Source organism: Eptatretus burgeri, chromosome 8 (assembly GCF_056783735.1).
Source record: "Eptatretus burgeri isolate ZD-2024b chromosome 8, Ebu_testis_v1, whole genome shotgun sequence".
Taxonomy (NCBI): Eukaryota; Metazoa; Chordata; class Myxini; order Myxiniformes; family Myxinidae; genus Eptatretus; species Eptatretus burgeri.
Window position 1 is genome coordinate 58,964,167 of NC_140968.1, and position 21,733 is coordinate 58,985,899.

The following is a 21,733-nucleotide window of genomic DNA, read 5'->3' on the forward strand; positions in this document are numbered from 1 at the left end:
CTTTTTCTGGTTTTCATCAATGATCTCTCTGACTCTCTGGAAAATACTCTTTTTCTCTTTGCTGATGACTCCACCCTCTGCCGTACCATCTGTCAACCCTCAGACCGGCAAGTAGCAGCTTCTTCGTTCTCTGCAGATCTGGATAAAATTACGAACTGGTCCAACACGTGGAACATGTCTTTCAATCCTGACAAATCTCACACTCTCACTATGTCTCTTAAAAAGGACCGTTTGAAACGGACCCCAATCCATCTATTTTCTTCTGGGTCTCGTTATCTGCCATGATCTTTCTTGGGAAAGCCACATTTCCAACCTGGCCTCCAAAGCCAGTCGCCGACTGGGCATCTTTCGTCATGCAAATTCCTCCCTTGGCCCACCTGAGCTCCTGATGACATACAAAGCTGTCTTCCATAGCCTGATGGAGTACTGCTCTCCCCTCTGGGCTGGTGCTCCCATCTTTCACCTTTCTCGGCATCACGCTGTGGAAACCAAGGCATTTAGGATCATTGGTATCTCCTGCGATGAGGCTGAGTCTTTGGGCCTTTCACTCTTTCACCGCAGGCAGGTCGGTAGTCTTCCTGTCTTCTACCATCTCCTCTCCTGTGTCAAGGTCTGCCAGCAACTCCCTTCTGGTAAAACTCCCAAAATCACGAACCACTGCTCACCTTCACTCTTTCATTCCTCTTTTTTTCCCACCTTTGGAATAAACTCCCACACTAACTTCCATCACATTCTTCCCTCAAGGTCTTCAAAACAGTTGTTCACCACCACCTCTTATCTTCCCCCATCCAAAACCACGATCTTCTCTATCCCCGTTAATCCTCCCCAAACCTTCCTCCTTCGAATTCCCTGCCTTCCTTTTCAAAAGTTCCATGTCGCTTAGGTCCTGAAAGTCCCTGTGGTGTCCATCTTGTATACCACGCGTTCCCTGCCCCATTCCTCTACCTTCCACGGATCTCCTAATGTCTCTGTTCTCCACTGTTTTGTCCTTCCCTCATCCACCCCTCTTATCACCTGCCCTCAGCCCCCCCCCCCCCTTGTGTGGTTTCGGTGTTAGCTCTCATATGAGCCTTGACAATATAAAGAAAAATAAATAAAATAAATAAAAGAAGAGGTGCGTGATGTCATTATGCAACTTGGCCTTACATCTGAGGAGACCTCTTCCATGCCACTGATAAACGCTCATCGTCTATTTCAGAAAGCCTACCTCATCAACCACACGAACCGGTGTCAGACTCCAGACCCCATGATCGTGAGGTTCGGATTCACGTTTGTTCATGATGTTGCTTTCCATGCGTTCGAGGCTTGGATGAAACCACAGCAAACTCCCCTCCCATTCATAATTCCCACAGATTTGCCACCAAAGCTCAAAGCAGTTCATTACAACCTTGAGAGGATTGCCTACAAGCACCCAAGAATCGTGGTAGATTTACTCGAATCTGTGATGGAGGTATAGAACTGATTTTGGAACAGCATTATAAAGGTAAACTACAAGCATCGTGGACTAAATATGCTGACTAGCTGGAAACGAATGAAGATATTACACAGATTTTTAAGTATCATCATTTTTTTTTTATTTACCTTCTTGACCTAACAGCTTATTTTACCTTCTTGACTCTGTGTCCATTTAATTATTATTCAGTGTATGCTGCAGTGGTTGGATTTTGGTTCATTTGCTTATAACACAATTGTTCACTTCTGAAGCAATTTTCTCCTTTACTTTCTTTATTACATTGTACATGTTCCATTGTATTGATAATGTTTAATTCTAAAATATCTGCACAACTGGAGAAGGATGTTCCATCACATAATCTGAGCTATGTTTTTGTATGGCTTGCGTAATTGTCATGTTAATTATGATGACTGGAATGATATATTTTTGGTCTGTAATACTTGCTTTCAAAACATATTTCACCATTTAATCAACTTGATTCTGATGACTTCAATTCAACTGTCTCGGATATGCAATCTGAACATGGTATATAAATGTTGACCCGTTGGAAAATTTGCGATTTGAGCCATTTGATAATTAATTATTATGATTTTGCTATAAATTAATGATTTGATCCAGGCAGAAATGTTTTTGTTGATGACATTGATGAATCACAGTGTTACTCGATAAACAAATTTTCACATTATTTTTGTAATCATACCCATGACTCCAAGTTTTCTTGTGTATATTTTAATTCCAGGAGTATTCTGAAAAATTTTGATGGTATTTTTGATTATATGAATTTGTTAACTTTTTTTTAATTTGATGTCATCGGCTTTACTGAAACTTGGATTAACCTTATTTGACCAAAATGTGTTGAATTCCTCATTCGGGGAAATTGAAATCATATTTGAGTTTTTTATCCTTCACGATTACTCTTCTCCGTTTCATGTATTTAATGAATTGTTTCACATCGTGTCTTTGGTCGCACACTCAGAAAATTAAGTTCACACGTCTTTTGTCCTGACTTTAGATTGAAAATTTGTTGGTTTTGAGAAAAATGTGATTCATTTTGTAATTTCTTACTATTTGTATTTTTTATTTATTTTAAAAACGAATTATAAACCATCCATTGATACCTAAATAAGAGATGTGTCTTGTCCAGTTTGATTTTAGATGAAAGTAGACGTGTTCCTTCTTCAAAATCACAGATAATTCTTTTTTTAACCATATTTGGTCATAAATGTGTCATCCAGTCATTCCTGACTTGGTTATATCTGTGTCCGGCCTCGCCACGGATCTTGAAGAGTACACGAATACGAGTTGTTTAACACCAGATGCCGAGTTTTAACCGAGAGTACACCTCTGAATTTCAGCATAATTTTTGGACGATGGGCGTATCTGATGACTCCAATGAATGACACACTAGATGTGGTGGAAGAGATCGAACTGTTTGCTGTTCGTTCCACCAGGGGGCACATGTTAAGACTGCGTTGATCTAATTTTTGGAGGTCACTGCCAACGTTTGGATATTAACTGTGAATTGTGTTTGGTAAAACCTCACAGCCCCTTCTCCCCTATCCCCCTTCCTCTGTGGTACATATCCCCCCCGCCTCCTCGCTCTTTCCCCTTGGACCACACTGGTCGAGGTTCATCATCGTGCGAGATGTAAACATCGATACTTTATATTATGGGCAAATTTCCTGCCGTGGTCCTGTAAATGCGCACGCACGGATTATTTTGATCGCAACACGTCCTATATATATATATATATATATATATATATATATATATATATATATATATATATATATATATATATATATATATCTCGGACGTGTGAGTACAAACAAGTGCACATGAAGCTCGTATTGCAAGGTGAGCCTCCCAGTGGGGCCGGTCTCTGGCCAAACACGGCGAACTCTTTCCCAAGCCCTGCCCGTGACCCATCGCTATATATACGCAGCACGTCCGATCGGGCTCCGCGAGGCGCCCTCTGCTTACGCACTAGGAAGCGGTTCTTTGTTTGTTCGTTGTCATCCTGCAGGAACAGCCGAACGAGGACACCATGTCGCAGACCGATAAGAAGCTCCTGGAGAACATGTCGATGGCGGGGAAAGCCATCGCCGTGCTTACCAGCGGTGGAGACGCGCAAGGCAAGGCGGTTGTTTCGACCGTTTTCTCTGGTGTTCGTGGTGAACCTGCTCACTGTTGGTCCCGCCTCGCTCATCCGCATTACCAGTCAGGCGTGGCTTTTCATACTAATCGTTCTTCGTACTGCAGGTAGATGATGTGTGGTTTAATTGGATGGGTTTCATTGCTTCGACGCCGTGACTTTGAACTGGCTATTCGGAAAGGGGTCATGGAGAAGAAGGAACCTTTTGGAAGGATGGCTGTGTGTCTGTGTCTGTGTCTGTGTCTGTGTCTGTCTGTGTGACGAGCGTTTCTCAGGGAAACCGTAGTCGGCCAAGACGGAAATTCGCCGGGTTTCGGCTCCGATTGTGTGTGCACTGTGCTGTGCTCCACACCACCAGGGCTCGCACTCTCGGGTTGTCTCTGCACGTCCTCTGCTCGTCCTTGACTGGGATCACGCACCGAGGCGCGCGTCGGGTTTGCACCCATGTGCTTGTCGTGATATTTAAAGTGAATACATCGTAAGACACAAACCAACCACTCAATGATCAGTGTTGCAGACACACTTAGTGTAATGGTTTAAGTGTCCACTCTGAGTCTTGTCAGGTCGGTGGTTTAAACCCCACCCAGTCAAAGCACAAAGATGATACTTAAAAATGGTCTGTAAAAGAAAAAAGAAAACACCGATGGTGTGTGAAAAGTACTATTATAATAGTACTGTGTCCATGTGTGTAGTATATACACCAAATTCGTGTAGTAGATAGTAGAAAAATCGTGCAAATTATGATACAAGCATCAAATTTGGCATTTCTGTTCTGGAGGGCTTTCTGATCAAATCTGCCTGATTGGCCATTTGAAAATCCAAATTTTGAAAAATTTGACAAAAAACAAACTTCAAAAAAATTTGAAGTCACAGCTGGCTCAAATTCTTGAAGCGCAAGTGAACATCCCAAACAGAGAACCAAGTGGAGATGCAGTCATCATTGATGGCTCAGCACTTATGAATGCCCTACCTCCACACACTTCAAAGATATTTGATGACTATGCTGAAGAAGACATCATCCCAAAGGTGGAATCCTATGGTGCCAGGTACGAGAGGGTGGACGTAGTGTTTGATGTGTACAACAAGTCAAGTCTGAAGTCCGAGGCAAGGTCGAAAAGGTGGCAAGGAATCAGAAGAAGAGTGACAGGAACCAGTAAGACCCCAAGTAACTGGAGAAGCTTTCTTCGAGATAACAGCAACAACACTAAGCTGTTTCACTTCCTTGCGGAAAAGATGTGTGAAGCACAGACGACAAGCACAGTCATTGTCACAAAAGGATAAGATGCCATTAGCAACACAAGGAAGTCACTGGATGCTGTGTCTCCATGTTGTCATGAAGAAGCTGACACTCGAATATTTGTACACGCCAGGGATGCAACGACGGATGGTAGCAAGTCCATTATCATTCAGGCTAATGACACGGACGTACTAGTCATAGTAATATCTGTACTGCCATCCTTACAGGAACTAGGTCTTGAGAACATGTGGATTATCTTTAGCCAAGGAGCCAAGGCGCGATGGATTCCAGTCCAATGAGGTATTTTTTGCAATAGGGCCTGAGAAAGCTAGAGGGATCCCATACTTCCATGCGTTCACTGGATGTGACGTCATGTCTGCCTTCCGCGGTAAAGGGAAGAAAACTGCATGGCAGACTTGGAACGTCTTTCATGATGTTTCTGAAACATTCACCAATCTTAGCCAGCATCCAACACTGATTCGTGATCTTTACTTTTTTGAAGTTTTTTTTTTTTTTTCAAATTTTTCAAAATTTGGATTTTCAAATGGCCAATCAGGCAGATTTGATTAGAATTCCCTGGAGAACAAATGTGCCAAATTTGATGCTTGTATCATCATTTGCACGATTCCTCTCAAAAATTGCCGTTATCTGCCCCACTAAATAAAGGCTCTACCAACCTGAAAATGACACGATGCTGAACGTCGTGTGCATGCGCAACCATCAACTTCGCCTCCAATACAAGGCGGCTTCCACGGGGTGACTCAGGTCTTTAAAGGCTGCGATCTGAATAGTCACATGAAGAGGAATGTGGCATTCTGTAATACCCAGTGTGACGGTGTTCCAATATTTTAAAGGTGTGCAACAGACAAGCTGCAGCAAGAAAAAAAAATAAAAACTACGTAAATATTCAGCCTGGACACAATGTCTTGTCACCCCTTTTAAAAATTGTGACATTTCCTTTTACCATATGAGCTGACAACACCAAAGGGTTCTACAAGTTATTGCACATACATTTGCAGTTCTCTTTTACTTTATTACACATTTGACATCATCTGGTACAAACTTTAAATGTCCAGTCGATCCGCTTGTGTTCCATCATTGTCATTATAGAGAATCCTTTAGACGTGAACCCAGACACTAACAACAGGTCAGGTCAGGTATGGGAGCATGTGCCAGAACAGCGCGTCGCTGCGTCCACTTTCCGCCGGTACTCCAGGGGCCTCCGTCTGGCCATCCCCCAGGCAGATGCCAGGCCCATCCCCATCTCCTTGAGATGATGGTCAACCTGCTGCAACCATGAGGCACGTGTTCGGCCCACTGGCCTCCTCCACTCATGAGACTCCCTCGCTGAGAGAATTTGGTGAGCAGGATCAGCGTCTGGAAAACGAGCCACATGTCCATACAGCCGCAACTGACGCTCACGGACTATGCAGGTAACAAATCTCATCCGAGTCTCTCTCAGCAACCGCTCGTTGGACACAAAATCCGACCAGCGATAGCCAAGGATTCTCCGAAGAGCTCTGGTACCAAAGGAATTAAGTCTAAGTCTCCGTCTCAGATCCTTGGTCAGAGTCCAAGTCTCGCACCCATAGAGCAAGACTGGAAGTACCAAGGACCTGAAGACTCGGACTTTCGTCCTCCCGCACAGGTACCGGCAGCGCCACACCCCATGATCCAGTGAATCCATGACTCCCCAGGCCCGACTCAGACGTCTATTGACCTCTAACTCACAGCCAGCAGAGACATGAATATCACTGCCAAGGTAAGTGAATCTCTCCACGACCTCAACATCCTCACCACAAAAAGACACAGACAGGACAGCAGCATCCAAGATGTCACCGAAAGCCTGGATCTTAGTTTTGACCCAAGAAACCCGTAATCCCAACGGCTCCGACTCCTCATTCAGCACCTCGAGGGCCCCCAAGAGGATGTCTAAAGTCTCCGCAAAGATGACTGCATCATCTGCAAAATCAAGGTCCGAGATCTTGACATTGCCAAACGATGCACCGCAACTTGATCTCACCGACATTCTCCCTAAAATCCAGTCCATACAAGTGCTGAAAAGTGTGGGGGCAAGTACACATCCCTGACGAACTCCAGTAACAACTGGAAATAAGTCAGAGATGGTACCACCACACTTCACAGCACTCTCAGTACCAGAGTAGAGTTCAGACATCAGATCGATCAGTTTTGGTGGCACCCCACGAAGACCAAGAATCCTCCAGAGGACATCCCGATTCACTGAATCGAACGCTTTACAGAGATCAACATAGGCTGCAAGCAGCCCCTGCCGAAACTCTCGTCTGCGTTCGATGAGGACACAAAGTGCAAGGATACGGTCAATCGTTGACCTCTTTGGTGTAAAGCCTGACTGCTCTGGACGCTGGTGCTCAAGCAGATGGTGGCGAACCCAATCAAGAATTATCCGAGCAAAGACCTTGCCCGGCACTGAGAGCAGCGTCACCCCTCGGTAGTTGTTGCAGTCTTGGCGATCACCCTTCCCTTTCCAGAGAGGGACAACAAGGCCCCTCTTCCAGTCAGTTGGGATGATGCCTGTATTCCAGGCAGAGCACAAAACTGCATGCAACGACACGAGTGCAGCATTTCCACCAGCCTTGAGAAGTTCAGCATGGATGCCACAGATCCCTGGAGCTTTGCCCCGTTTCAACTGGTTCACCGCAGCCCGTGTTTCCACAAGTGAAGGTGGACCACAGTTGATTCGAGGGTCAGCAACAGGGATTGTAACACCCTTGACGTCCAACTCGACAGCTGGGGGATCAGCCTGGTACAACCGCTCAAAGTAACCGGCCCAGCGGGCCTTCACTTCAGACTCCTCTGTCAAGAGCTTACCACTCTCTGCTCGAACTGCAGTGCTCCAAGGGATGGGCTTGGATGAACGTAATGCGCGAATTCCCCTGTAAGCGGGACGAGAATCACCTGTCCACAGGTGATGCTCTACCCCCTCACAGATTCCTCGCACATAGGCCTCCTTGTCCACCCTCAGTGCACGTACAGTTTTACGCCTCAGCTCCCTGAACAGCTCAGCTCTGCCATTCAGCCTGGCCCTGCGACTCTGGTCAATGGTATCCAGTGTCCCTTGAGAGACAAAATTCTTCTTTGCCCTGCGGTGAGCTCCAAGGCATCCACCGGCAACATCAAGGACGGTGGTCTTGAAGGCGCTCCACAACTCTTCAGGACCTCCCAAAGCACCCAGACCCCCCAAGTGTCCACTCAGCCTGTTCGCAAACTCCTCAGCTACTCTCTCATCCCTGAGCTTGGCAACATCCAGCCTAGGCTGGGATGGTACCATTCTCCAGGATTTAAGGTGCAGCTTTAGAGTTGCTACAACAAGCCTGTGGTCAGTATTGAGGAACTGAGCACTCCGGTAGACCCTGCAGTTCTGGATCATCCTCCAACGACCGTCAATGAGGACATGGTCAATCTCCTTTGCCACACCGCCAGCGTTGGAATACCAAGTCCAGCGATGAGCTTGTGGGCGCTGAAACCATGAACCAGCCACCCTAAGTCCATGACTTCTTGCAAAGTCAAGGAACTTAGTGCTATTCTGGTTCATAGTTCCTGACCCATGGGGACCAACACACACCTCATAACCATCCCTATCAGTTCCAGTCGATGCATTGAAATCCCCCCAAGACTAGAAGTGTATCTCGTCTGGGGCACTGATCAACCACAGACTCGAGTGTGGCGTAGAATGCATCCTTCATGGTGAGATCACTCGCCTCAGTCGGAGCATAAACAGAGACCAGGGAAATGACACCTAAGGAGTGACGAATCCTTAATCTCATAATACGCTCGTTGACCGGTGTTACATCAATTATCATTGGGGTCAGCTTATCGGACACAGCTACAGCAACTCCTTGGGTATGGTAACCATCAGAGCGACCAGACCAATAGTAGGTGTAACCACCCACCATTATCTCGCCGCAATCCGGTCTCCGAACCTCAGAGAGAGCTGCAATCCCGATGTCCAAACGCTTGAGCTCAGATGATAACAGAGACAGGTGATCATCCTCTCTTAGGGATAGGACATTCCAGGCACCCACCCAAAGGGACCGCCTCAGGTTAACCCAAGGAGACCGCCGTCTGGTGGACGACACCTCAGCACCACTCCGACACACTCTCCCGCAATCTGACCCAGGGATGTTACCCCGTGGTTTCCCTCCTATCATCAAAGATTGGGGGTCCCGACGGATTTTCCCCAATCCCGTCAAACTAACAACAATCCGTTGTTCAAACGTGGAATTGCTTGTATCACCCATGGTTACATTCACTCAATGTTATAAAAGTGAAAAAAGAAACAAATGAACACTCTGCTCACAAATACAATTTCACAATTTTTACAAGGGGTAACATGACATTGTGGCCACCCTGTAGATACCCGTGCTGCCTCTTTAACCAGTGGTTTGCTACCATGCTATTTGATCCTTCAAAACGCTTGTCATGTTGCTATGACATCATTCCCAGTGTGTATTGGGTTGCGCAGAATGAAGATGAACCGCCATTTAATGGTAAATTTTGTAAATAATTGGCACGTTTCCTAAAAACTTATGAACTCATCACGTTTAAGTCCAATACAGAAACGTAAGCAAGTCCGTTTTATTTCATATGCATCCCCAACCTTACCTATATCGGTTCATATTGCAACAAGAGGGGTGATCATTAAGTCCGTGGCCCTACTTGATTAATTGCACAAAATTTTTCCACCGTGACTTTATCCAATTTGAAGTTTTGACTGAACAATTAGGTCACAGACTTGTTGATCAACCATCACAGATGATTCCGTGTCGCGTATACAGTTCAATCCCAGCAATTTGCTTACGGTTAGAGGATTTTGAATACTCACTGATATCATTGCCTTTCCCTCTGATGACACGAACTGCAGGAATGAATGCTGCTGTCCGGGCTGTCGTGCGAATGGGAATTTACATTGGTGCAAAAGTTTACTTCATTAAAGAGGTTTGTTACAATGCACATTGGGAAGTTAATGGTGATTCCTGCAATTACTTTCTTCCTTTTTCATGTCATGATTCGAAATGAGACGTTAACAAGTTAGCTCATATCTCTAACTTTCCATGAGAACATTTCATTATTTGTCATAGCAAATAAGTTTGTGATGGTAAATGTCAAAAGTACATTGTGTGATTAAAAAAAAAATTTTCCCATCAATGAGTGCACAGTGCTTGAAGAGACGAGTAAAGCCAGTTTTCTCATCTGCTAGAATTCGCCGGTTAACTTTAAAGATCCCACAGTGAATTTGCAGAGTATGACATTGTGGGCCAGTACCCTGGTCAAACTCCGTATTCCAGCCCGAACATGTGGGGTCAATACCGCAGCCCCACAGCTGCACCTGTGTTATTATGCGACCAGCAAAACAATCTGTAATTGAATCCTAGACTAATATGAATTCACAAACCATTTAATAAATAAATATTGGATTTAATTTTGTGGTGGGGGTGGCCACAGGGCATAAAGGGACTAAGATAGAATAGATAATTAATTAACACATGTGTAGCATATAAAAGTGTTGGTTGCTGTGTGAAATGAAAGGTCATGTGCCAAAGAGTATTCTTACAGAAATCCTGAGACACACCTTATGTGTGTGTCTAAGCTCCTACCATTCCCACACCTTAATTCTCTGAATCATTCCCCCTTTGTAATCTGTCTATACTGTATGTGCTTTAACCTATTCGCCTTCTGGAGCATGGACCAGTGCAAACGGACGGCCCAAAGAGGAAGCGAAGGGACGCGGTGAAAGTTGCCTGCCCACCTACAATCAAAGAGAGAGAAGCGTCTCAAAGCCATACTGGCTCACTGGCATCAATACAATGTGGAGCACAACCATGAACAAGGGTGGAAAGGTTCAAATTCGTAAGTGGAAGGGTTTGAGTTCAGGAGGGTCTGTGGATAACCATGCTCAATCGTGAGACAGCAAGTTGAATGGGTGAGTGTTGAAACGAACCGTCAGCGCTGTGAGGGCGAATATGGATCAGAACATAGGTCATGGTTGCTGTGCCACATATGTTAACACTCAACGAGGCTGACTGAGTCAAGACCAGCTCCATGTCCCTGAGACAGAATTTGAGAAAACACAGCATGATCTGACAAAAACCCAGTTGGAGTCTGGACCAGAACATGGCCCATACCATTGTAAACAAGCCCACCACCCCCATCATAACCACAACCACCACATACGAGCATAACGCATGGACAGGATTATTTTCAGTCTTGTCCTCCTTTTGCTGTGTCCTATTTGCGAGTGCTGCATGTGAGGGCCATAAGATACCAGAAAGCTAATCGAATTATTTATGGGTGCAGGGATTATAGTCCATAAGGAATTCTCTCCTTCATCGTCGTATTACTTCTCCAGCCTCCCCTCCTCTGTAATAAACCCGGCTTTCACCATTGAAGTGTTAGTTTAGTGTGCGGTCCGGAATTGGGATAAATAATCGTGGCGTGAATAAATCCATGGCCATTGTAAATTGGTGCCAAAACCCCTTGTTACCCTTGTTAGGCATGTACAAATACAGTGGTTTGTCGAGGGTCTTCACTCAGCCCCCATCCTTTTCAAACTGGCAAATGCATTACTGGTATCTGGCTCTTTGGAGTTACTTCTTCTTCTTCTTTCGGCTGCTCCCGTTCAGGGGTCGCCACAGCGGATCATCCGTATGATCCGCATAGTGATTTGGCACATGTTTTTACGCCGGATGCCCTTCCTGACGCAACCCTGGTCGCCTCTTACGACACAGGGATATGGTACACCTATTTTAACCGGGGTATACACCGGCCCAGTATACTGGTACTCATTTCGCCAACCTCGGAAGGATGACAGGCTGAGTCAACCCCCTGGTGTATTAATTCAGTGGCCCAACGGGGCTTGAACTCAGGACCTTTTGGATCCCAAGCCGCTGCCCTTACCACTGCGCCAACACCAGGCTGGCTCTTTGGAGTTACTGTGCAGTACAAAAACCAAAGTAAAAATCTTTTGGGCTTTCCTGATGAACGGTGTACGGTCCCAAGGACTACACGTCGTGAGATTGGTCACCGTTCAGGTGGGAGATGTGGCCATGTGCATCCGCGTCACTGTTGCAATATGTAGCACATAGTCCTTGACTACATCATTTCTAGTGGTTTGGTTCCACTGCTCATGCAGTCGACCCTGTAGGTTCAGGTAGTTATATGGAATTTATTCAGATGCTGGGATACAATGCTTTACTCTTTTGAAAGGCATCACAAGCTCTTTCACATCCAACAGCAAATACTGCTAGACAGGACACAGTTTAATGTCCCATCCAAAGGACGGCACACTCAGAACACATCTCAAAGTCAGATCTGGAATCGAACCAACACATGTAATAGGGCAGGCTCACAACCACTGAACTATCCAATTAGTCCATATAATCATATAGTGTTGGCAGACAGTAAATTGAGCAAGCTGCAATAAAATCTTGAGATTGGAAAGTAATTATTGTTGTGGCCTAATTAGGAACATAGTATCACATCACCAACAGGTGTGGCTTTATGTAGTTATCTATTTGCCCTTGAACTTGTGCATTAGTTATTTGTGAAACAGCACAGTAAATTAATCCTGTTAGAGACATGCACAAGGGTTTTCATGGGAGCACAGCTTGATTTGCCAATAGTTACTTGCAGTTCAGAAAATCCTTTCAATGCATACACTGCACTTCCGGCTGAGAGTGGAATTTTCAATTTTCTCATGGCACCAGAATACACAAATGCCCTCTCTTTTTAGAGGGTTTCCTCAACTTTATACCTCCACATTTTAGGAATATATGTAGGTTGTGATTTATAGATGTAACAGTTAATAACCAAACGAAGAGCTCAACATGGAAAAGTCTAAACGTCACTTGGATGTTTTATAATCGTAGATTTACTATTTTGGTGTTGATCAACAGCAAGTTCTAAATTATTGTTTGCAGTTGGGCCTTTCCCCATATGTACAGTGCATTGACTGGTATGATGGAGAAGCATCTCTACTCGAACCTCGCTCTTTCAAAAATATTTTGTTCCATCTAACCTTTAACCACCATCCCATTGTGGTTCGATATAACCAATTTACCTGCCGCTCTGTGTGCTGGTTCCATCCTCAAGTTTTGGGCCTTGCCCCTTATTATACTTTCTGTGCTCCAGCACAATTTCCTGGCTGGGAGTGTGGCACAGTAGTTAGAGGGGTGAGGAAGAGATACCGGGTTTGGGGCCTCCTGGTCGGCTGAAAGCCATCGGGAAATTCCACGAGGGCGATGTAGTTGGGGAGCCCGAGTGCCCATGAATGACCTGAGGCAAAAGTGCCAAAGGGGCATGGTGGGTGCTGGGAGCACCAGACCCATAGTGGGAGTCTGGGAGAGCCCCCCCTCCCCCCAAATTAGTTAGGGAACTCCCCGCAACTCGGATACTCCAGCAATGTGTAGGCTGGTACGCTAAGTTAACGTGACACTGTCCAAAGTCCTTGACTTGATTTGGAACTTTAGAAAAACGTCGAAAATGGCTATCTGCCTCATTGAGTCAGGTCAGGTCAGGTATGGGAGCATGTGCCGTAGCAGTGCGTCGCTCATTGAGTAAACCACCCAAAAGTCGAAAATTCCCACTTGCTGCTGTTTTCACTTTCATATAATATGAATGTCATTCAATCCACTACCCATCTGCTTTCTTTGGCATCAGTGTTGCCAAAACAGTGTCTTGGTATGGACTACACAGGACCATTTGCCATTGATATCATATCATTATAAAGGAAAATTCACTGTGATTTTGACATTGACGGTGAATTTTTTTAAACTATTTTTATTTTATTTACTCGAACAGCCAACGTTTGGCACTCAACTGAATCCTTTACCCCCTCTTCCTTTTAAGGCTGGAGTGCCCCAACACAGTGTTCTGGGCCCAGTCTTATTCATACTCTTTATCATCGATCACTCTGACTCTAGAAAATCCTATTCATCTGTTTACTGAAGACTCCACCCTCTGCTGTGACATCCCTCATCCTTAAGAAAGGTTGGCAGCAACCTCTTCCCTCTTCAGGCCTTTCTAAAATCATAAGCTGGTCAAACACTTGGAATGTTTTTCAATCCTCCAAAATCTCACACTCTTTCTCCCTCTCGCTGAAAGGATTGTCTGGAAAACTCTCCCAACTACTTCCTTAACAATCCTCTTGAGGAAGTTCAGTCACTCAAACTAATGGGTCTCACGATCAGCCATGATCTTTCTTTGGCAAATCATATTTCAAAGTTGCCTTTAAAACCAGTCGCTGACTGGATATCCTCCATCGTGCTAATTCCTTCCTTGGCATACCTGAACTCCTATCCACCTACAAGGCCTTCATCCACAGTTTGATGGAATGCTGCTCTCCTCTCTGAAATGCCTCCCTGCCTCACACCTTGCTCAGCTTGACACCGTATAAACCAAGGCCATCATGATCATTGGAATCTCCTGCGCTGAGGCTGAGTCCATGGGCATGTCACTTTCCCATCGCAGACAAGTAAATGGTCAAATCTGTGTTCTACCGCCTCCTTTCATGTGTTGCACCATCTGCTCTTTCCATCCTTTGTCCCCTTCCCCCACTCTCAGGTTTCTGCAGAGCATGCACGGTCCACCATTAGCCACCTTTTGGTGAAACTCCCAAAATCCAGGATAACTGCTCACCTCCACTCATTTGTTCCTTTTTTCCCACCTGTGGAATTAATTTACACATTCCCTTCAATCTCACTCTTCTTTCCAGATCGTCAAGACAGCTGTTCACAACCATCTGAGATGGTTCTGAACAGCTGGATTTTACTGAATCGTAAACTGTCTTTTCTTGCTGTTTGTGTCTTAAGGCAGTTTCTCCCATCCAAAACCATGATATTTTCTACCCCTGTCAACTCCCCACCCCCAATGCAACCACCTTACAAATTTCCAGTTTTTCCTTCCTGAGAGTTTACTTCTATATCCATCTTGTCTACCCCATCCATGCTCCCCTAACCCCCTTTCCTCCCCACTTCCCTTATTTGTCCAATTCTCCCTCTATTTTGTCTTTCAACCCTGCCATTGATGTTCCCCCTTTATGCTGTTCCTTTTGTTCTGTTGCATCCTGATCCATTCAGTGTTCCAACTCTTACAACAAGCCTTGACTTTGAATACAAAAATTAATGGAGATTAAAATAGAGTGGGAAAAAAACCTCATCTGTTCTTGAAGATTTTCACACCACCAAAATTGAACGATTGAACTTTTATGGAAGGCACACTTGACTGTAGCAACTTTACTTGCCAATCAAACCAATCACAAAAAACGTTTCTATGCTCCAGCCCCAATGGAAATTTGCCAGTAGAATAACAGAAAAGAATAGCTTGATAACACCACACTCCCCTTTCTTCCTCTGTCCGTTCAGTTGGGTTTTTAGGAATATGCAAAGAAAGCAGATCCCATAGCAACAGCATTAGATTTTTTTTGTCATATTCTCTTTAAAGGTAGTTGACCAATTGACATTTAGTCAGTTGAGATATGGCCTTTCCCGCAATTAAATGGGTGCTGGGAATGACAATATTAATAAATAAATAAATTATATATTTATTTTGCAATTATCAGACAAGCATTTTTTAAAAAGATTTTGAACAGGTTATTTATTTATTCATATGCAGCCTGTGGCTGCTGGCTGCATCATTTTCTGGGGTGAGGCTGTGCTGCTGTTGCAATGCCCCTGCTACCCGCATGCTGGTAATCATTTTGCTGACCTCGGAAGGAGGGCAGGCTGAGTCAACCCTATCTGGTGTAAATACAATGACCCAACAGGGGTTTGAACTGAAGACCCGAGGATCGTAAGCCAAGCACCTTAACCGTTAAGTCAATACCAGGCCTTTTTGAACAGGTGATGGCATGATTTCAGTTTTTAATGGTGAAGGAAGCCGGTGTGTCTGGATTTTATTTATTTTTGCTCTTACGTTAATCCAAGGCTCTTGGTAGAGATTGTACATACCATGTGAAGGACACAACCATTAGGAGATGGTGTACTTTTTTATATGAATTGCAACGGCATTGATAGACACTGGACAAACATATTGTTCATGGCATTTGAACCTGGGTTTCCAAAATCATGAGCCAGGGATTAATCTGGGAATGCAAACAGACCAACTCAGGATGTAAAATATCACAGCCACATACCTTAATCTTGGGACTTCAAAGATAAACTTCATGTAGTGTTAGCACTACACTACTGAACTATGCCAATGATGGGGATGTTTGATATCTATTTATTGTGTACTCAAAAAATGGAAGAACTTGTCATCCCTCATCCCATCTTTAAATCATATATGCCCCAAACATCTCATTTCTCCTTTCTTCCTACTCCTCAACTACCGTCATTTCTCTTTCCTATCCCTTCCTCTTCTCAATTTGATTTGCTCTATATCATAGCTTCCCCTCCTCATGCTAAGTAATAATTTATTACATATGGCATCTGTTATAGCTGAGCATTTGTGCAAAGACTGAGCCAAGATGAAATCTTTGTTATCTAGGGTTATCAAGGCCTGGTGGATGGTGGTCACAACATTAAGGAAGCAACCTGGGATTCTGTATCAAGTATTTTGCAGCTGGTAACGTGGATCCATGTGGCATGACACAAACACTATTCTGAACAACAATACAAACAGATTTATTATCCACCACTGTTGAATTATATATCTGTCACTTTTAATTTGTCCGAAATCGTACCATAGTTCGTCAAAATGTTCCCATACTTGGCTTTCATTTCCACCAGGTTATTTTGCAAGGAAATTGAGACATCTTCTCAATACGTACAGTCGTACATGTTATTAGACGATTACTTTAAGAATTTAAAATGTCATCATCTTTGGAAGGCCGATGTAGCAAATTGTACGAATCGTGAATGAAATCTTTCAAAAAATTATTATGAGATACTTCTTTTCAGATTTCTTTCATATCTCATGAGGATATCAGAGTATAGATTTCTCTCAGGGTAATTTAATAAGTAAAGAACTGTGATATTTTACAAGTGCTTTCAATGAACGGAAATTCAAAGCCCTGTTACAAGGAAACTTTTGTGAGAAATTTGTGAAGGCTTTCAAAGCATGAAAGGTCTTCAGAGAAGATGTTAAAGCAGATAAATCTGGAATATTTTTTCATTTTCTTTACCTTAATTTTCAAATGCCTTCATTATGAAAGGAAATATATACAGTATGTGCATTGGTTATCTAATTTTACTTTAATACCGACACTTTCAAACTCCCTTTCACATTACACAATTGAGAATGGTGTTCTGCAGGGCGGCACAGCTATCGGAAGCGCACGCTGCATGGATTTCAAGGATCGCGCTGGGCGTCTCAAAGCAGCCTGTAATCTGGTAATGCATAGTATTACAAATTTGTGCGTAATTGGAGGGGATGGCAGCCTCACTGGAGCTAACCAGTTCCGAGAGGAGTGGAGTGACCTGCTGAAAGACCTGGTCAAGGATGGTGAGTGTTGATCTCTAGTTACATGCTAAACAGGCCTGTACAATATGGAACTTTTGAAATGATGTAATCCATCCTAGATTGCTCAGTGTGCATGTGCAGAAACCCGTGGTAACAAAGTCATTTTAGGTGGCCAGGACATATTTCATGCCTGCCAGATAAGGATTGGAGAATGAAATGACAAAAAAACTTTTAAAGAAGCCAAAGATATTTGGAAACATACCTGTGAGAAAGTGGTGTGCCTCTGCACAATGAAACAGTTGGAGAACTTCCTGATCAACTCAACCAAAAAGTTGATATCATGCAATCTCTATTGCAAAAATGCCTAATGATTTGGGTGGTGAAAGGCCTAAGCTTTGTAGATGGTACGTTCTAATCAAACCTTCTTGCTTCTTGATACTGATGGAAAGGTCATAGCTGGGGCTTGTCGATGCACAGGGTAAGTTTTTAAATGATGATATTTCCTATTAATCATGTTTGGAAGGAGTGTGGGTGGGAGGTGAGAGTAAGAGTTGTGTGGGCTGTGACTGCTATTATATATATATATATATATATATATATATATATATATATATATATATATATATATATATATATATATATATATATATATATATATATATATATATATATATATATTTAGCCCATGCTCACGAAGCGAAACACATGGTTAAGAAATTGGCCATGCATGTGGAATGTACATGTCTGCATTTTGTTATTCCCTTTTCTCTGCAACCACTTGTCGGATTGACATGAAATATTCACCATAGATTGAAACTTGGCTCCTGTCCCATAGGGAATAAGTGTTATTCTTTTTTTTTTATGATGCCATAGGTGCCTTCATTATGACATCATAATTGCATACGTAGAATGCTAAATCCGATCAGTATGGACATTTTGAGGGTTATATCGGGATAAATTTGTCAATAGAAAAAAAATGATGATGTCATCAGTCATGTGGTTCGGCAGCCATATTCAAAACAAAAAAAAACCCCTTCAAAAATAATCTCCGAAGCTGCTGAACAGATAGAGGAAAAACTTTACAGGCATGACCGCCTATCCATGAGGAACTAAAAGTTCCCCACCTATAACATCATTGATTACACGGTTTGGCAACCACATTGGATTTACCCTGAAACCTTTAAAAATCCTCTTCTCCAGAACGGCTGGACAGATCGAGGGGAAACTTCACACAAATGTTCCCCAAGCCTTGCGAATACCAGGGTGTTAATGAATAATTTATAGGTCACATAGTTTGGTGATCATAGGTCACATAGATAGGTCACAAGCCATATTGGATTGAAGGGGGGAAAAAATTAAATTCTCTCTCTTGAACCGCTGCATCAATCGACATGAAACTTCAAAATTATGATCTAGTGGTGATGGAGAACATACAGTAAGTTTTCAATTTCAACCTGATCGGACACAAGGTCTGGCAGCCAGAATAATTTGAAGCTGGGTTATTTTTTATGTTTATTTTATTTTTTTTGAATAAGGCTCACATCTCTGTGCCTGGATCGGTTTGAGGGTAGAGGATTAGCAGTTGAAACCCGAGTCCTATCCAGGTTCTTCCTGATTACTTTATCTTTGCTTTTTTTTCTTGTTTGGGTCATTCTGATGACTCCAAGGCAGTACCTATTTTACTTCGTCTTCCATTTGATTGGAATTTAAATATTTAAAATCCCAATCTGAATTGAATTGAATATAGAGGACATAATAGGTCATGTGTTTGTTAAAAGCAGGGTTGCATCAAAGCAGGACGTCTTTGTACCCGGTCATCACTGCCAGCAGTTATATAGTGGCAGTTCTAGTGTTAAGAGTGTCTATCGAAAACCATTCAACGGAGGAATTTGAAACTTGACCACATGTTTCATGACCATTTGATATTGTGCATATTGAGTGTACCTCAAAAACCATCAACAGAGGAAATTTAAACTTTACCATTTGATACAGGGTATATTACTTGGATGACACCCACCCCCTCAAAACTTACAAGGTGAATTAAACAAAGCCTAATGCCCAGAGACAATGTCATTTCATCGCATTACAAATTAGTCATTGTAATCGCTTCAGCCTTCATTGTGCTCAGCTGGTGGAAAAAAAAGAAGTACAATTTGGCATTTTAACTATCTCCCAATTTATGCTTTAGTGATCTAATCTGGCATCTTTATCAGCCGTGGTAATTATGAAAACACTCAAAAAGGACAATCAAAGCTACTTTGTAAAGGCTTATGAATGTACTCTTTAGCAGACTTGTCAAAAGGATAACTTATACACATTGACCTTAGATGTGTAGATAGATGCAATTACAAATTTGATGCCAGAATAGTTGGCTCGCACCAAGTCCTTCTCAAGACTGCGTGGGGTAAGTATTCTATGAAAGTTTTGTTTGGTTCCGGGGCCACAAGATATATGATTCTGTTTTTGCATCTATTGGTGAAAGGTGAAGTGTGTGTGTGTGTGTGTGTGTGTGTGTGTGTGTGTGTGTGTGTGTGTGTGTGTGTGTGTGTGTGTGTGTGTGTGTGTGTGTGTGTGTGTGTGTTCTAACCATGGCCATAATGAGCTCATTGTATTAAAAGGAAATGGTATGAACTCGACTCCAGTCATCCACAGATATTTTTCATGTTACTATATTTCTCGTGAGTCTGGTTTACATTCAGCAACACAAAAATTATGGTGAATCATTTTGAAATTGCCACTCTTAACTCTAAATGCTGAAAATTATGTTTAAAACATCATTTGAATCTCAGATTTTGCGCTTGCATCAGCAAGTACAAATTGTCCATCGAGCCGAACAGAATCACTGTAAATGCACACACAACGCATGTGCAAAATACCTCATTTAGCATCCATACATCATTTTGAAAGTCTCATCTTGGATAATGTTGATTTCACGTTTTATTTAATGATGTTTTTTCCCAGATCTCAGTAATACTCCCACTATGTTATTGATAGTGGGTGTGTGTTTCCATGACCAAAGGCTTCATTGCATGTCTCACTCATTCTTTATGGAAGCAAAGGAAGGATAATCTCCTCATTTTATCTCTGTTTGTGAAATCTGAATGAATATACAGTTCTCTTCTGTTAAATTTTTGTGGGTTAAGTCAACAAATCATTGAGTTAACGTTGAACACCTCAGGCATTCATGCTTCCCGTTCAGGAATTAAATATGCAAGGATATATTTAGAACAATGCATATCGGAGGTGTCAAAACATGTTTGTACAGTCGCACTCACTTTTGTCACATTTACTTGATTCCTTTAAATTTTACTGAATCGTAAGATGTCTTTTCTTTAACTTTTCATGTTGTATTTTAACTTAACCTTTACTTTACTTCCTTAATTTAAGTGCCATTGCTTATTTGGACATGACATCAACCCTCAAACATAATCGAGTATTTGTTTACACTGAGCTGGCAGGATGGCCGAGGAGATACGCATACCCGCCTCAAAGCTGTCGATCCTAGGTTTTGAATATCGACCCATATTTCACACAGAGATGGCGATTCATCAATGTGTGTGCCATCCTTTGGATGAATGTTAAAGCCCAGTCACACCTTGACGTTTTAACCAGCTTATGCCAATTTTTGGAAAATTTGTCTAAAACGCTGGCACACATCGAATACGTTATGGATAAGTTTTGAAAACATTGAGGGCATGCTGAAAAACACTGCCATATGTCGTTGTATGCTGGCTTTAAATGTTGTACTTTGCGGTTGTCCTCAAATTTTCCATGCTTGAAATTTTAAGACTTATGCCAGCGTATGACTCACACGTTCCGCATAACGCTGGCCATAAGTTGTAGGCACGTCACGCAATCGTTGACACACGTCGACATGCGTTACTTGTAAGTTACTCATAAGTCGAAACACGTCGAGGTGAGGTTTAGCGTACCCGAAACTTATTTCTAACCTATGAGTAACGTGTTGTCCTCACGTTACACGATCGGTGACACACATCGACACACGTTACTTGTAAGGTGCTCATAAGTCGAAACACATCAAGGTAATGGTTAGTGTCAGTGTTCCAGACTTCCTGGTTTTATTTTATTTTATTTTTTTTCTTCCTTCCTTCGGTATGATGGTGATTTTGACACTTCGATTTCTAGTGCGGTTATAATATAATATAATTAATAGGCTGCTGCTCAAAGATTTAAATCATAACCGCATTGTACATTGAACACCGTCATACCGAAGAAAAAAAAAAACCGGGAGTCTGGAACACTGACGCTAACCATTACCTTGATGTGTTTCGACTTATGAGCACCTTACAAGTAACGTGTGTCGATGTGTGTCAACGATCGCATATCGTGCGTACAACTTATTCCCATCGCATGCGGAGCGTGAGTCATACGGCAAGTACATCGTAAAATTTTCAACATGTTTAAAATTACAAGACGTACTCCACTTGCT

General features: G+C 42.9%; 2 protein-coding genes across 2 annotated transcripts in view; both read left to right on the top strand.

Annotated features, from left to right (window-relative positions):
* LOC147021819 (uncharacterized) overlaps nt 1–21,733 on the top strand; it is a 389,465-nt gene that overhangs the window by 364,831 nt on the left and 2,901 nt on the right. The window lies entirely within an intron of this gene.
* The window catches only part of LOC147021823 (ATP-dependent 6-phosphofructokinase, muscle type-like), a 114,507-nt gene continuing 96,171 nt past the window's right edge, over nt 3,398–21,733 (top strand). The window contains exons 1-4 of the mRNA XM_085892210.1: nt 3,398–3,588; nt 9,749–9,822; nt 16,369–16,446; nt 17,136–17,325. Coding sequence (XP_085748336.1) covers nt 3,501–3,588; nt 9,749–9,822; nt 16,369–16,446; nt 17,136–17,325 — 430 coding nt within the window. The 5' untranslated portion in view covers nt 3,398–3,500. The remainder of the gene's footprint in view (nt 3,589–9,748; nt 9,823–16,368; nt 16,447–17,135; nt 17,326–21,733) is intronic.